Here is an 18,059-nt window from a genome sequence, read left to right as displayed (position 1 = left end):
CCGTTTCAGCTGGTTCCCATGGTAGCATCTGGAGACGCTCATTTGTGACATCATTCTGACTTAATGTCACAGTGTGATTTGAATGACATCACCACTGCTGATGACACAACAAAACAATTGTTTGCGATGTTTCTGCATGTCAATATGCAGCATACAGTCTTGTAATTTCCGGGAATCAAATCCTGTTTGATCATGTTTTTCAACCAATAAGATTACAGAACACAGTGACTTTTGGTTTACAATATGCAGTAAATAGGCTTGCAATTTCTGGGAATTACATACTATTTGATCACGTTTTCCATACAATCAGAGCAAAGGTTAACAATGTTTTAAAAGACTGTGAAGCTTGTGAAGATTAGTTAATGAGTCACCAATACCTAACCTTGCCACATTCATTCGTGATCTTCAAAAGATCTACCAAAGCATTATTGCTTAAAATAAAGTGTACCACAACTTTCTCTCAGAACGATTAACAAAACACAAAATATAACCTACAAACACTGATGTCCAAGTTATTGGGACCTACATACATACAGGAATTATCTGAGGAGAGCCACAAGCGCAAATGTTAACTCAAAATGGAATCTCCACTGACCAAGCTGTTCCTGTTTAACTGTATACATGTGAAAGGTATTCACAGTTCACATTAAATTTGAAGATACATTGATGGTTATCATACAAATGAATGGTGTCATTTGATAAAATCAAAAACCTTCACATACATGAAGAAAATGTTCTCTATACATGCTACATCAGATATTGCAATATTGATCTTTTTTATATCAATACTACTGCTTGACAAGTATTAGATGAGCCACAACCTGACAAATGACCCCAATTTGCATATATGGAAACGCCGTCCAGAACATTCCATTTCAAACAAGAGGGAAACAGGTTGTCGTCTAAATATCAAAAAGTTCAATTTCCTTGTGCGAATCGTGTCATGAGGGTCTGTTGCTGAACTAAATTGCTTTTATGAGACAGGTGTTAACAGTAGCCGTATTGATTTCACATGACAGTCAGCATGTATTGCATGTGCTTAATCGCCAATAGCAACCAAGTGTATTCCTCCAGATTTCTTGCCCCGCCTCCTTGTCACAAATGTATTCACTGTGCTGTCTCATCTAATACTTGTCAAGAGGTAAACCAACACAGGTACATGCATAAGGTGCTGTGGCCCATCGACAAAGCATATTTGTAATGGTACAGGCTATCTTAACTTTTAAAGCTGCACTGGTTTACTGAGGTTCATTCTTTCCATGATATGTATCATAATAATATTTTGTACTCTTCAATATCTGGAGATTTCAAATTATGCCTTTTTAACATTATCATATACTTATCCTTACTTTTATCATGTGCTTTATGTAATATACTTGCCAAAACCTTCAAAATGTTTCTGCAATTCCAAAAATTCCAAGTCCACAAGATAAGAACTGAATTCTCAGATACCGCTCTTATTTACTTTCACAAAAGACACTAAAATTCTGCAAAGTAACTCATAACAACTAATACCTTACAACAGAGTACTTATTAACCATTGTTTCAACAATACCTACTCGTAAAATCACACTACAAGGCTTTAAAATGTGTGACATTAAATGAGTGAGGCACACTGATTATAATGAACTTGCATATTTAGAAGCATGTAGACAGGTGCTGTAGACATATATATTTTGATCAACTTGCATTTCGTGAAGCTCTGGGTTCGGTGTACTAAGAATTTGTGGCAGTGCCGGGGTAAGTATTGATGGCCTCATCTAGACATTTCTTTGTCTGCGGGAAGCTGCGGTTGGCTGACTTCAGCTGGAGTTGTACGGTGATGCTGGCTAGGACGTCACGGCTTCTCTGTTGCATGATGTGTTCTGCGTGAGATGCCCCGTGCTTCTTTAGCTGACGTCGGGATGGTCGAATAAGTTTGTGATCCTGGACAGAAAAATTATTTCCGCCATTTTTAAAGTACTTTTTTTTAAGATTGTTATCTCGTACAACAATGTGCAATAATCTGGTTATTCACTGTCCAGCCATTCATAGCCTTGTTACTCATTGTTCACTGTCCAACTGTAAATAATTGATTCCAGACATGAGAATGGGTTAACTTAACAAGGCAGTAAAGCCCACAGTGATGTGAGTGAGTGAGTGAGTCTAGTTTTACACCACACTCAGCAATAGTCCAGCTATATGGCGGCGATCTGTAAATAATTGAGTCTAGACCAGACAATCCAGTGATCAACAGCATGAGCATCAATCTGCGCAATTGGGAACCAATGACATGAGCCAACCAAGTCAGCGAGCCTGACCACCCGATCCCGTTAGTCGCCTCTTACGACAATCTGAGTCGCCTTTTATGGCCAGCTGAGTCGCCTCTTACGACAATCTGAGTCGCCTTTTATGGCCAGCTGAGTCGCCTCTTACGACAATCTGAGTCGCCTTTTATGGCCAGTGGAGTCGCCTCTTACGACAATCTGAGTCGCCTTTTATGGCCAGCTGAGTTGCCTCTTACGACAATCTGAGTCGCCTTTTATGGCCAGCTGAGTCGCCTCTTACGACAATCTGAGTCGCCTTTTATGGCCAGCATGGGTACAGTGATGTAAGTAGTAGATATTGCTAATTTTGATGGACCCACCTTTGTCATGGACAGACCCCCCAACTGTATGGTGTGAAACTCCCATATTAAAGGCATGAAACACCTTTATACAACGTGGAAACTGCATGTGTATAGTGTGAAACACCCAAATGTACATCATGAAACCTCGTATGTACTGTGAAAAAACACCATGAGTATGGCATGAAACTCCCATATGTATGATGTGAACCACTTAATAAATGGCGTGAAACCCCATATGTATGATGTGAACCACTTAATGAATGGCGTGAAACTCCCATATGTATGATGTGAACCACTTAATGAATGGCGTGAAACTACCATATGTATGACGTGAACCACTTAATAAATGGCGTGAAAACCCCATATGTATGACGTGAACCACTTAATGAATGGCGTGAAACTCCCATATGTATGATGTGAACCACTTAATAAATGGCGTGAAACCCCATATGTATGACGTGAACCACTTAATGAATGGCGTGAAACTCCCATATGTATGATGTGAACCACTTAATGAATGGCGTGAAACTCCCATATGTATGATGTGAACCACTTAATGAATGGCGTGAAACTCCCATAACATGTATAACTAGTATAGTGTGTGTAAATATAGTTAAACAAGTATTAATTATGATGCTGACTCAGTGTATATAATTGTATAAGAACATGTATTTCCATCAACAAACCAAGTTAATTGTCTGCTCAGGTTTAACTAAGTATAATCTGCTAGTTTCTTGCTAAATCCAAGCACCGTAAGCTAGTCAGTTTTACGGCACACTCACCAATACTCTGGCTGCATGGCAATGGTTCTTAAGTAATGAATTCAGTGATCAACAGCATAAGCATTGATCTGAGCAAATGGGTTAAGATGACATGTGCCATGACAGCAAGCCTGAATACCCCATCCCGTTAGTCGTCTTTAATGACAGTGACAGGCATGGGATACTGAAGATCATTGTAACAATTAATAAGCATCTGACCCTCATCTGTTCCTTGATGAGCTGCTGTGTGATCTCATCATGCTGGTTCCAGTCCTCTCCATCCTTCTCCACAATGACCCGGACATCCAGCTCCAGGGCCTGCACATAAGACAAGGTCAGAGCATCAATGTCAAGGTGAATTCAAGGACCTGCACACAAGACAAGGTCAGTGCATCAACGTTAAGGTGAACACAAGGGCCTGCAAATAGGTCAAGGTTAGAGTATCATCATTAAGGTGAACTCGAGGGCCTGTGCATAGATCAAGGTCATAGCATCAACATTTAGGTGAACTTATGGGTCTACACATATGTCAAGGTCTGAGCATCAACACTCAGGTGAACTCAAGGACCTGCATGTAGGTCAAGGTCAGAGCATCAAGGGAAGCAAGTACTGATCATGTGAGAAATGGGAATGAACATCACATTATTACACATATATCAATGTGTGGGCAAAATTGAACATGTGATTATACAATGCCATATGCCAATGTCTATATGTAGACAAGGTACTCCAGGACATGTGTACATATTGAGTAATCATAATGTAGACAAGGTACTCCATGACGTGTATAAGGTTAAGGTCAGTTTCATGTGACAGTTTTACAAAGGTTAAGGTCATGCTATCATAGTGAATTTTTAAATCTAGTTTCAGCTGGGCTTCAAAGTCAGCACAAATCTTTAACAAGAAAACTTAACAAGGATGTACTCACCTCTTCTAATGGGGTAAGATGTCGAGGTATTTCTTCATCGAGATGAAATTTGGCACATAATGCAATTGTCTCAAACACCAGCTGCCGAAGGTAGAGGTGGGCACTGACAATAGCCTGTTGATAACATAACCACACACATGTATTCCAACAGACTACTATTGTGAGTGAGTGAGTTCAGTTTTACGTCGCACTCAGCAATATTTCAGCTATATGGCGGCGGTCTGTAAACAATTGAGTCTGGACCAGACAATCCAGTGATCAACAGAATGAGCATTGATCTGCGCAATTGGAAACCGATGACATGTATCAACCGTGTCAGAGAGCCAGACCACCCCATCCCATTAGTTGGCTCTTACGACGGGCATAGTTGCCTTTTATGGCAAGCATGGGTTGCTGAAGGACTACTCTCCTCCAGACCTTCATGGGTCTGAAAGAGGTATTTATGTATCATTTATCAATAACTGATAGTGCTTACGTTACCAATTATTGATCTCTACCACCTAATTCAATAGCCATTGTTAATGTGGGACTTAAGTCTTGTTTCCAAACTCTGTAAATACCATGAATCTACAAGTTCATCTTCCTGTAGCCAGTCAAGTAAACTTATCCTCAGTACTTTTCGTTACACTCCACTACTGAGTCCAACAAAACCTTTTGGGAGCTCGCGTCAGGTAACCTTTGAGACTGACCAATCAGAACACAGTTTACCAAATCGCAAAAGTGCACATTCGCACATACCTTCTGAACTTTTTATCTCGATAAGTTTCGTACCCGAACGATTCCGAATGCTATTTAGCATACGCTCGCTTTCGGGTGATGCACACATCATACGTACAACCATGACAACGGAGAGTAAACAGTCGCTGAAAATAGTGTTTTTGGCAATATACAAGGATTTTATCTTGCGGAAATATTAGCTAATGGTAACCATGTCAACAGAAACCCCAAAGGGTATACACTGCAGGTCAAATAACTGTGTTATATGTGGGTTTTTGTTTGTGGAGATATCTGTGTCAGTGACTTGAATAGTTTGAAAGTCCCACCGATCCCTAAATAGTAGCTGTTGTCTGATTGGTTAAATGTATTTAACCGTCTTGCGTTTGATTGGACGGCCTGACGGCAAAGGTTACCTGACATGACCTTCTACTAGGTTTTGTTAGACTCAGTGGCGGAGTGTAACGAAATACACTGAGACTAAGTTTACTTATGCTGTCCTGTACCCATCTTTTGAAGATAAATTCAGAAGCATGACTTGCGTTTTTGTCCATGACTTTCTGTATGAACTCCAGTACTTCTGGTGGTGTTGTGTCACTGAGCCGGTTCCGAGAAGCTCTGAAGGTTGACATGTTTTCCAAGTAGAAATCACATTTGCTCTGAAAATAATGGAGTGAGCAGACGAGTTTGACGAGAATATATGCTGCAGTTGTACTGTTTGTTTTTAGTTTAACACTCAATCAGATTCCTCGTCATTTCCAGTGAGTGAGTGAGTTTATTTTTATAGTGGTGGTCTGTAAATCTTCAAATCTGGACCAAGCAATCTGGTGATCAAAAGCATGATCATCAGTATGCACAACTGGAAATTGATGAAATGTGTCAACCAAGTCAGCGAGTCTGATCACCCAGTTCAGTTAGTTGCCTCTTACAACAAGCACAGTTGCCTTTTATGGCATGCTGTAGACCTACTATTCGAGAGCGGTGGGGTAGCCTAGAGGTTAAAGTGTTACCTCATCATGCTGAGGACTAGGTTTGATTCTCCACATGGTAAATACTTTCTTTCAAACACAGATGTACATTGTGTGAAGCCCATTTCTGGTGGCCCCTGCTGTGATATTACTGGAATATTGCTAACAGCAGCAAAAAACTAAATGCATTCACTCACTAGGCAAGGTTCCAGGTATATGATGGCAGTCAACTAATGATCATGTCTGAACCATGACATTTCAGTGGTTGATATTATGACCATCTACAACAGCAAATAAGCCACCAAGTGAGTGAGTGAGTGAGTGGGTGGGTGGGTGAGTGAGTGAGTGAGTGAGTGAGTGAGTGAGTGAGTGAGTGAGTGAGTTTTTTTGGTTTTACTTTTGGCAATCCTCCAACAATATCACAGCAGGGGACACCAGAAATGGGCTTCACACATTGTACCCATGTGAGAAATCAAACAAGGGCCTTCAGCATGACGAGAGGATGCTTTAACCACTAGACTACCCTATCAGCCCTGCATCTTACAAAAAGCTTATGCTGCTATGCCACGTACTGATATGGTAAAACCAAGCTCTTCATCTGAACTCTAAAAGTGACCTCAGCTTTACCACAGTCTGAGTGCTAAAAGGGAACATTCATTACCCCCTAGTTAGTTTTGCCCATCGTGTCCTGACACCCCTATGTCTGCCTCACCTTGATGTAGTTTTTAAGAAGTTTGTTCTGGGTTTCAGTCTGTGGTTTGAGTCTCTTGAGTTGCTGCACGATGAGGACATGTTTGGCCAGGAAGTCTGCAAGGTCCCCCTGGAACAGGCAGAAGTTTAGTTGCCAAGGAAACCAACAATGATTACATGCAAAAATATATAGGTACAGGTAATATATATATACATAAGAAAACAGTAAAAACTAAGATAGGTTTGGCTGACTGAAATTTGCTTGTCGTAATACATATTTCCTGAAGTTTTTTCGACAAAGTGTTTGCCCAGGCAGTGGAATGTCAGTGGTTTGACCCTGAGCAGCATTAGACGAAGACATATTTAAAGATGGTACTCGCTGTTGCAGTAATTTGAGTTAAGCATCATTAAAATGAAACAAAGACTGGACTATTTTAAGCACAAAGCATTATCTTTACTTGCATCTCCAGAACTCAAGACACTGGAATGCACACTGATCATATTAATGGAAATAATCGTCATATGCAGTTATGGCATGTTTGCAAAGTATAATTATGTTTCAGAGTTTTGAGAGGTCTTCACACCAACCTGTGCCTTGGCCAGTGTCTTCATGTTACTTTTGGGAAGTCCTGATCCTGACCCTGACGACCCTCGGCTGTTGTCTTCCAAGGAGTCGATTATCTCCTGGTACTGCAAGACAATGATAGCATGTATACTACTTGGAACCTGTGTGATATCTGCTTGAGAGTCCATTCATTGCACTACATCACACCAATAACACACATATGATCAGGAGCCTGACTGTTATCTTCCAAGGAGCCAACCAGCTCCTGGAACTGCAACACAATGATAACATTGATAAAACTAGAACCCTGCCTGTTTGAGAGTCCAATATCTCCTGGTCAAACACAATGATCACATTTCAGGATATTTACAAACATGCTGATATACAAATCAAAGTACAGAGGCAAACTGTATATTCTATTCATTTCAGCTTGATAAATACTGACCTCTGGGAGATGCGTCTTGACCTTCATCTCAGTTTTGTGGAAGCTGGCGTTGATGCTGGTCAACTGGGGCATCAGTTCTGAGCTTGGGTCATCTTCGGTAGCAGCCTCCATCTGGGAGATCTGCCGTTCTATGACCTGCTCCCGACATGTTGGACAGGCTCGTAAGTACAGACTCACCTCAGGCTCCACCTCTGGACACTAGAGGATTGGAGTGGGCATTAGCTCTCAGGAAAACATCATAATAATCATATTCATAGTAGAATTAGGATGGGTCCTAATATTCAACTCAGGTACCCTAGCCCCTATAACCCTACCCTACACTACCCGGATTCCTGTTATGTTAATTCCTAACATCAAATTTATAAGAAATGGCAATACACATTTTAGCTCAGAGACTACAATTTTGAATTTTCAATATCTCATCCTTGTATTGTATTCAAAATAGGTGACTGCATGATTATATATAAATCTTTAAATACAACCTTCTCATCATGAAAGAATGAAATATTTCATTATTTAATCTATTAGTGATCAGGTCCCGATTTCTTGAAACAAACTTAAGTTTTTAATCAAATTTCAAAATGAGTTTGACAATCTGAAACTGCTTTATTTTTAACTCAAATGCATTTTTTAAAACAGAAAATGCTCAAACACCTTAAGCAATATATATTCACAAAACTCAAACTGTCTACTGTTATTGAGTTAAATATCAATTTCAGTACCCTCTGGGAAATGTATCTTCTCAAATTTGTGTAAAAACTCGAACTTAAGTCAAAACTCAGACTTAAGTTTCTTTCGAGAAATCGGGGCCTGATCTTACATCTCAACTCATTACCCAGCTGTCCCGTGTATCTGGGTTACCTGTTCCTGCCCTAATTCAGAATGATATCACACTTACATGCATGTGACATAACTAAAATCAATTGGATATGATTCAATCTTTCTTCTGTAGCAAGATAAAAACTGGACCCCATTCCTCTAGGTGATCATGGCACTACACTACAACTGTCCTAAGTTTATGTTAAAGTATTGGAGTAAGTAGACAAGTAAAGTATACAACCACATCAGGTTTACGATCACTTTGAGGAATGGAGGCATGGTCATTTTGTGCAAAAAACAACAGAATAAATAACAGTACTTTCTGCACAAACTGGACCAGGTTTAATTCCTAATGGAAAATAATTCTAAAGATCACTCTGAGAGAAAAGTCCAGAATTCCCGGGTATTACTGCTAATCCTACCCCGATTATCTTGATGATGGCAAGTCTGGGATCAGCTGGCCTCTGTTCGCCAGGCTCCACGTCGGGGAAGTAGACCAACAGGTCCTTGGCCGAGCATCCCTTACACAGGGCTAACCCGCACACACGACAAAACAGCTTCTTACGCAGGAATCCAAACGTGCTTCGACACATGTGACAGCAATCACTCAGGTTCTCTTGCTATGGAGAAAACACATGTGATATTTTCACTGCTCCATTAAATACATTCAAGGGATTCTATTCAGTTCAAACACAATCTATCAAATCTCTCTGACGACTGTGACACTGATTTGGACAACAGCGACACTTCTTCTGAATGCACAATCACAGCTTCTGACAGCGGCAACACTGACGCCGACTAAACATCCACAGTGGTAACCAGATAACAGCTTTTGAGATGTCCCCCATTTTCACTACACACACTTGTTGGTTACCTGATTGTTCTACCAGCAAGTCCCCCTTGCAAAAAATAGTGAACAGTGACAACAACATGATGATCGTTTGTTAAACAACTTTCAGGAGTCTAAAATTATGAGACAAATCATCAGAGTTGATCTGTCGACTTCATGTGCCTTTGCAAAATTTTATTTTCTTGCAATTCTTAGATTTTGTGTTAGTGAGCCATTTATCGGTCTCAAATGGAATCAAACATACTATCATTAACCACCATTTACAGTTTGTTTCAAGATTATGTGTTAAATAGTAGAGATGAAATTAGACACTGTTTTAACAACCCATATTTGCGCAAAATATATGTGAATTACATGTGTGCATGCCTTCGTTTTTGAAAAACAGCACCAGTGTTACATGTCTCACTACAATTCGACCTGAAGGTCCGGTCACCTATTATGTAAAGATCAGTGAGACTGATTGTCCTGGGACTTCATAATGTTACTGGACCCCTGGCCCCTACCAATCTCCTGACTCCCTTCAGTCATGACTAATTCTGGAGGTTACTTTTCTTTTGATGAACCATTTTATTCTTTTTTACACATCAAACCTAAACCTATTATCCTCTCCTCCTTTACAACAGATGACACCTCCCTAGGACCAGGTACATCAAACCTAAACCTATTATTCTCTCCTCCCTTACAACAGATGACACCTCCCTAGGACCAGGTACATCAAACCTAAACCTATTATCCTCTCCTCCCTTACAACAGATAACACCTCCCTAGGACCAGGTACATCAAACCTAAACCTATCCTCTCCTCCCTTACAACAGATGACACCTCCCTAGGACCAGGTACATCAAACCGAAACCTATTATCCTCTCCTCCCTTACAACAGATGACACTTCCCTAGGACCAGGTACATCAAACATAAACCTATCCTCTCCTCCCTTACAACAGATGACATCTCCCTAGGACCAGATACATCAAACCTAAACCTATCCTCTCCTCCCTTACAACAGATGACACCTCCATAGGACCAGGTACATCAAACCTAAACCTATTCTCCTCTCCTCCCTTACAACAGATGACACCTCCCTAGGACCAGGTACATCAAACCTAAACCTATTATCCTCTCCTCCTTTACAACAGATGACACCTCCCTAGGACCAGGTACTTCAAACCTAAACCTATCCTCTCCTCCCTTACAACAGATGACACCTCCCTAGGACCAGGTACATCAAACCTAAACCTATTCTCCTCTCCTCCTTTACAACAGATGACACCTCCCTAGGACCAGGTACATCAAACCTAAACCTATTATCCTCTCCTCCCTTACAACAGATGACACCTCCCTAGGACCAGGTACATCAAACCCAAACCTAATATCCTCTCCTCCCTTACAACAGATGACACCTCCCTAGGACCAGGTACATCAAACCTAAACCTATCCTCTCCTCCCTTACAACAGATGACATCTCCCAAGGACCAGGTACATCAAACCTAAACCTATCCTCTCCTCCCTTGCAACAGATGACACCTCCCTAGGACCAGGTACATCAAACCTAAACCTATCCTCTCCTCCCTTACAACAGATGACACCTCCCTAGGACCAGGTACATCAAACCTAAACCTATCCTCTCCTCCCTTACAACAGATGACACCTCCCTAGGACCAGGTACATCAAACCTAAACCTATCCTCTCCTCCCTTACAACAGATGACACCTCCCTAGGACCAGGTACATCAAACCTAAACCTATCCTCTCCTCCCTTACAACAGATGACACCTCCCTAGGACCAGGTACATCAAACCCAAACCTATCCTCTCCTCCTTTACAACAGATGACACCTCCCTAGGACCAGGTACATCAAACCTAAACCTATCCTCTCCTCCCTTACAACAGATGACACCTCCCTAGGACCAGGTACATCAAACCAAAACCTATTATCCTCTCCTCCCTTACAACAGATGACATCTCCCTAGGACCAGGTACATCAAACCCAAACCTATTATCCTCTCCTCCCTTACAACAGATGACACCTCCCTAGGACCAGGTACATCAAACCTAAACCTATTCTCCTCTCCTCCCTTACAACAGATGACACCTCCCTAGGACCAAGTACATCAAACCCAAACCTATTATCCTCTCCTCCTTTACAACAGATGACACCTCCCTAGGACCAGGTACATCAAACCTAAACCTATTATCCTCTCCTCCCTTACAACAGATGACACCTCCCTAGGACCAGGTACATCAAACCTAAACCTATTATCCTCTCCTCCTTTACAACAGATGACACCTCCCTAGGACCAGGTACATCAAACCTAAACCTATCCTCTCCTCCCTTACAACAGATGACACCCCCCTAGGACCAGGTACATCAAACCAAAACCTATTCTCCTGTCCTCCTTTACAAGAGATGACATCTCTCTAGGACCAGGTACATAAAAACCTAAACCTATCCACTCCCCCTTACAACAGATGACACCTCCCTAGGACCAGGTACATCAAACCTAAACCTATCCTCTCCTCCCTTACAACAGATGACACCTCCCTAGGACCAGGTACTTCAAACTCTAAGCACGATTGAAATACATTTACATCAAACATTATTTCCAAAATGGATTGTTTAAAACATTTGGGGAAGATTACTTGCTAAGTACATCAAACACTTATTGACAGTGGGCTAGTTTAGTCGTTATTGTGTTCACTCATCAGGTTGAAGTGTTTGATTCCCGAGATGGATACAATGTGTGAAGCCCATTTCTCGTGTCCCTCGCTGTAATATTGCTGGAATATTGCTAAAAGGGGTGTAAATCTGAAAACTATCCTACAAAAAGTATTTTCATGATCAAAAACAGAACATTCCTGCACAAAAACTTGTTGTGAATTCAGACATTATATATCACGCTCTACTTACCATCCACATGCTGGCCTTCTGCCATTCTGGAATCGACACCATGTTCCTCAGCTCATGCAATGTCCTCTTGACCTCCGATGAACCCATTGACCCCTTGAATCCTTCAATGAGCCGTCTGCACTCCTTTTCAAAATCGAATTTGTCTCTCCGTGACGAGGATAAATGACCTCTCAAAACTGATGAATTCTTGTACTTAAACATTCTAAATGTTCGGAACTCATCCATCAGACTGACCATCCTTCCCTCTGTCTCCTGGCCTTCTGCATAGCAGGACTGGCAAACCTGGAAAAAACACCAACAAAATGATTGCGATCATCCCCATGAAGGTCAAGGTTATAAATGGTGATAAGCAAATGGTGCAGGTCTGTAAGAGGTGATTTACACTCTCGGGTGGTTGAACTTGCTGACTTTACTGTTGCATGTCATCTTATTCCAATATTTAGATATATGCTCATAATATCGGTCACTTGATTGTCTGGTCCATTCAGAATTAATATCTTATCACATACCTGAAATGTTTCCATGTGCAACTTTATGCAACAAATAAACCAGCAATATTTCAGCAACATAATGATGGTTTGTAAATAAACATGCCCAAACCTGAAAATTGAGGGATTTGTGACATTAAAATGATCTACACTGTCGAGATATAATGACATGTATTCAACCAGGTCACCAAGCCTTTCCACCGATTTGGACACTTCTTAGGGACCGTTCCTAATTCATGGCTGAGTGGATGACGATTACGCATGGAGAAGCATGTACAGGGTGAATGAGACCCCCTCCGCCACCCTCTAAACAAGTGATATAACCATAATTTTAAGTATTTAGCATGTACAAAACTGATGACCAGTCCTACCTCCCAAGAACAAAGTGGGTGAACCTCCTCTCCTCTCCACCCCCACCCCCACCCCATAAAAAACATCAACATACATGCATGAATTATATCCAGCTATATTTAGTTCCATTTATAGCAAATTGAACTACAGCCAAACAAATCTGGATTCATATTTACCTTATATGAACGACCATCTGGGTCAAGGTTGGCAAGTTTATTTAATTTACGACGGAACTTTAAACAGCTGTTGCAAAAAATATTTCCGCACCTGCAAAATAAAGACATCATATTTTCAAAATGTAGACTCCGTTCTGTCCCCAACTCAAGCTTAGGCCAAATAAACATGTTGAGGTTCTGATTACATCTCTTTAAAATCTAGGGTAGGCATGTATGATTTTGTTTTTACATTTTTTATTTAGAAGTAAAGTACAGAAAAAAACACATTTATCAGTGTGCACTGGTATAATTTATCAAACTTGCAGTCATCATGTTGACTTCCTCTATCAAAAGGACCGATGTCCATCAGTGCCAGGAGATAACAATGATATCTGAAAGTTTATTTTATTCATACCACTTCAAAAATTAAGGTCAGCACCACAATTCATAGGTCAGTCGGGTAATCAGAACCACAAATTTTCATTTTTTAGGCTTTACTTAGCTTGACTGGTAGTAAATAACCTATTTGGGTCACAGTTAAAGGTGATTATTACCAGTCCGAGCCGTAATGTGTATGTGAGATGGCCTATCATTTCTTGTTCGCAAGACAGTTCGCTTCACGGTTCTAACTAAAACATATCACGATACAAATTATGTACATTTCTGACAGTCCAAGACACAAGACGGCTGTTTTGACAACAGTTTAGTCAGGTATCAGTTACCTCCCATTAATGACTCAATTCCCCAATCACTTCTACGCAAGAGGGTTTGCAGTTTTGAAGAAAGTGAGCATGTTCCAACACAATAACAAAGAGGTGTGCATAAAACGCTGCAAACATATATTTTGAATCTACGATGGATGAGCTTTCAGAAAATACTAAATGTAAGTTTCTGAAAATTATGCACATTGGTGAAATTCCCTGATGGATGTAGTCAAATTCTGCTTAAATTGTTGCATATTTTTGTCAGTATGTGACTATTTAACTTCCTCTTTTTATGTTTTCATTCATGTCATCCAATAACTTAAACATCTATCAATGACTGTAGCAAATTTTGCTTAATTATTTTCATAAATAACATTTTTAGACACATTGTTGTGTGACACGCAGAATTTCACGGTCTGTGATCAGGTAGTCATGAGAATGAGTGACTCCCCTCTCATGTAGTCACTTGTACACATAACAGGTGTACCCGCATGAATCGTTAGGTCCTCTACTGATTACTGTCAGCATCAACCCGTCAAGCTTCTTTACACACAATGTGACACAACTGACAACCCATTTAAACACTTGAGTCAACACTCACAAAAGCAGGAATCAGTAAAAATATAATAATAATAATCAATTTAGTCAGGTATCAGTTACCTCTGATTAATGACTCATTTCCTCAAACACTTCTACGCAACAGTCCTCACATTTTCAAAGAAAGTAAGATATTTTAACACAGTGACAAACGGGTGTGCATTCCGTAATATGTTGTGCCTTGAAAGCTGCATATATATTTTGATTCTACGACGAATGAGCTTTCAGAGAATAGAACATGTAAATTTCTTAAAAACATGCACATAAATGAAAATCGCTGTTAAACTGTGCTCACATTTAGCACATTTTTGTCAGGTTTGACTATATAACCATCTCTTTTTGATTTTTCATTCATGCCATACAACAAAATCAACATCTATCAAAGACTGTCACAAAGTTTGTTTACTTATTTTCATAAAGAACTCTTTTAGACACATATTTATGTGACATGCAGAATTTCCCTGTCTGTGAACATGTATGCGTAAAGACAGACCACCTCGCGTACACGTTACATCCTTTGATAATATAAAAATTAAAGATTTTCAAGACTGCTTTCTACACTGACAGTAAATTATTACTGATATGAGTATGCAAAGGGGTTTAATGTGAAAATCAGCAAAATGAAAAGAATGGCATAGGTTGTGAAGTACCTTCTGCAGTGATGGACTCTATCCAGTAAGGAGAAGGGCTTGCGGCAGCTTCTGTTGCTGCAGACTGTTTTACCATCCCACTGTTTCCAATGCCGCCGCGTGATATCTATAAGAAAAAAGACTGTTAGGAATGTGCTAACCAAAGCAACCATATCTCAGACAGGAGTAAAACCATCATAGTGTTCAACAGGATAGGGGCATTTCAGTGAAATAAAAGCATCTTGAAATCCAAATGCATTTCTAGTACCAGTTTTTTAATTTAAATTTTCAGACATCATGCTAACATGAGAACTTGGCAATGACTCAATACACCAGGGAAATAAATATCTCACTTCATATTTTTTTTCTTGCTTTGTCTCATTTTTATCAGATCTTATTCCTTGCTCTTACCTTATCCACTAAACTGGCAAGACAGAGTGTATTAGATAATCCAAATATACTGATTTTGAAATGATATCATAAATAATTTTCTCCTAATGTGTATACAATTGTTCAACAACAACATCCTCATTCTCTCATTTGTGTTTCATTCTTCGATGTGTCAACACAAAATTTTCTCAAAATATACTCTTCCAAAGGAGTAGGGGAACCTTGACTTCAGTTTGGAGAAGAAGTACATGTGTAAGTATTAACAAACTTTTCAAAGACATACATCTTATGTACACACAAACATTTCTCTTAACACCACCCTTAAACAAGTCAGTAGCCCCAAATATGTGCATGAGGGGTATTAAAGGGTTTAAAGAATGTCAATAAATCAAAGTAATCTATTAATTTTTACAATCATCTTGCATCACACACTTGTTTAGTGTCTAGTGTTTGTTTGATTTGAAAATGGAAATCATACACATGCAAATTTCACGTTACACAACAATCACCTTTCAAGAGTGATAACTGTTCAAACAAGTACAGTCATGATTGCACGATGCCATTTAGAAAGTGGTCAACGCAACATGTGTCATATTTGGGATTTCACTTTCTTAGTGAAGTACAAATTCTAGCACTTTTTGTTTTGTTTTGGTTGAGTCCCATTAAGGATTCGAACCCGCACCCTCAGAGTCAGGCACCTAATCGCAAGCACACAAAGTCAGCCACCTAGCCCCCTCAGTCACCACGACTTCCACTTGTCCAATTTGTACTTTACTAAGAAAGTGAAATCCCAAATATGACACATGTTGCAACTACAGTCATAATTGTTTTCAATCGTATATTAAAAATGACGTTCCCCTACTTTTTTTAAAAGAGCAAATAAGCTTGGTTGTGCATGTTCCATCTGCAGTGATCATTTTATGGTTGTGCAGAACCTTTAAGTATTTATATTAGTCCATACAACAATGACACAAGTGTTTGACTTCACATTAGTATTTAATCTTCAGATTCAATCTGACCCATGAAGATCCTGGTTAGAATTGATCTTCAGTAACCCATGTTTGTCATAAATGTCGACAAGTGGGATCAAGAAGTCAGGTTCACTGACTTATTTGACATGTCATAGTATCTCAGTTGCAGAGATCGATGCTTATTCTGTTCATCACTTAATTGTCTCAATGTCTGATCCAAACATGTTTATTTACACACTGTCGCTATATGACTTGAATAATGCTGAGTAAAGTGTAAAACTAAACTTATTCACTCATATAAATTTTTAAATTAAATTCTCTTTGTTCAACATCAGCTCAGTATACCTTGAGTGCCATAGTCCTGATCTGCCTGAGGTTCAGTAAGTCGGTCGATTCCATGCATGTAAACATCCAGCGACTTTTGATTGGATGGCTCTGACATCTGCTTGTCAAATGTACCCATGGCTGCAAAGCTTTGGAACTTCGCCCCTTTCCTAGTATACAAAACCTGTAACTGAAATGCTGCAAGCATTAAAAATAACCTGAAATATCCAACAAATGAAGGACTGGTTTGGGGTTAGCTGTGCTGGGATGTAGTGCATTCGTAGAGACTGACAATAAACCAGACGATACAGGCCAGTATTGGTCTTCAGCAACCCATGTTTGTCGTAAGAGACCACTAATGGGATTGGTTGGTCAGGTTTGCTGCCTTGGCTGACACATGTCATTGTATCCCATTTGTGCTGATTGATGCTCATGCTATAGATCACTGACATGGAAGCATATGATTACCGATGTTCCTTTGTAACAATATACGCATTTTCATTGGTTGCTAGTTTTGATATGTTTCTTCCAAATAAAAAAACATCTTTCTTATGCAATTTTAGGCGTTTTGCATTTGAATTAATAATGCGAGTATGTCCATGACAACAATGACATGTGGACGAGGAAGGTTAAATTTGAATCATTTGCGGTTCATGGTTGAATTTTATGGGACCCCAATATACAACCCATTCTCTTCCCACAGAGGTTACTCCTGTCATATTTTTTACGTAGGAAGATATGACAGGAGTAACGTCTGCGGGAAGAGAATGTGTGTATACAACCAAGAAGACAAAACATTTCTCAAATGACGCATTACAATCAAAATGGTCGAACCATACATACCACTTTAATAATTTATTCACTTCTTCCAAAGATGACAGCAAATAGTTATACTACCAACCGTCCGCCTCCGACATGAGATAAAGTGTTCATCATCATAATACTAATGTTATCAGCTCATCATGATCATGTGATGACGCTCAGATGTCAAATTTGAAACTATCCACCTCGTGGAACTTCTAACGGTATGCACGAGATGACAGTCATTGTTCGCCATCTGTCTGAATCAACACATGTCCCTGACGCTGTGCCATGGTCTAACAATGGACATCGGCGCCGTTTCGGTGAAATTCTTACCTTTAATTTTGGAACCAAGTTTCTCGCTAAAGTTTCTAAAGGGAGGTAACCTATTAAAAA

The 18,059-nt window shown here is 39.9% G+C and overlaps 1 protein-coding gene across 1 annotated transcript; it reads right to left on the bottom strand.

The window, feature by feature from the left end:
* Positions 1 to 1,280: 1,280 nt before the first annotated feature.
* On the bottom strand, positions 1,281 to 18,030 carry LOC137282278 (uncharacterized). The gene is made up of 13 exons (XM_067814010.1): positions 18,000 to 18,030; positions 16,884 to 17,052; positions 15,199 to 15,304; positions 13,269 to 13,359; positions 12,254 to 12,535; positions 8,921 to 9,118; positions 7,680 to 7,877; positions 7,258 to 7,359; positions 6,692 to 6,799; positions 5,554 to 5,670; positions 4,298 to 4,411; positions 3,589 to 3,687; positions 1,281 to 1,926 (listed from the first exon to the last, which is right to left on the bottom strand). The coding sequence occupies exons 2-13, from the start codon at positions 16,999 to 17,001 to the stop codon at positions 1,717 to 1,719; spliced, it is 1,743 nt and encodes a 580-aa protein (XP_067670111.1). The 5' UTR covers positions 17,002 to 17,052; positions 18,000 to 18,030; the 3' UTR covers positions 1,281 to 1,716.
* Positions 18,031 to 18,059: the final 29 nt, after the last annotated feature.

Source organism: Haliotis asinina, chromosome 4, assembly GCF_037392515.1.
Source record: "Haliotis asinina isolate JCU_RB_2024 chromosome 4, JCU_Hal_asi_v2, whole genome shotgun sequence".
Lineage (NCBI taxonomy): Eukaryota > Metazoa > Mollusca > Gastropoda > Lepetellida > Haliotidae > Haliotis > Haliotis asinina.
The sequence above is the reverse complement of the archived record's forward strand: the minus strand, read 5'-3'. Positions and strand labels throughout refer to the sequence as shown.

Bases quoted from the DNA above. Each gene is read 5' to 3' on its own strand.
- LOC137282278 (XM_067814010.1), bottom strand. From the start codon at position 17,001: ATGGGTACATTTGACAAGCAGATGTCAGAGCCATCCAATCAAAAGTCG. The intron at 12,536-13,268 runs GTAAATATGAAT...TGTTTTTTCCAG, and splicing joins CAGATGGTCGTTCATATAAG to GTTTGCCAGTCCTGCTATGC. The intron at 4,412-5,553 runs GCAAGTCATGCT...TGTTATCAACAG, and splicing joins AGAAAGTCATGGACAAAAAC to GCTATTGTCAGTGCCCACCT.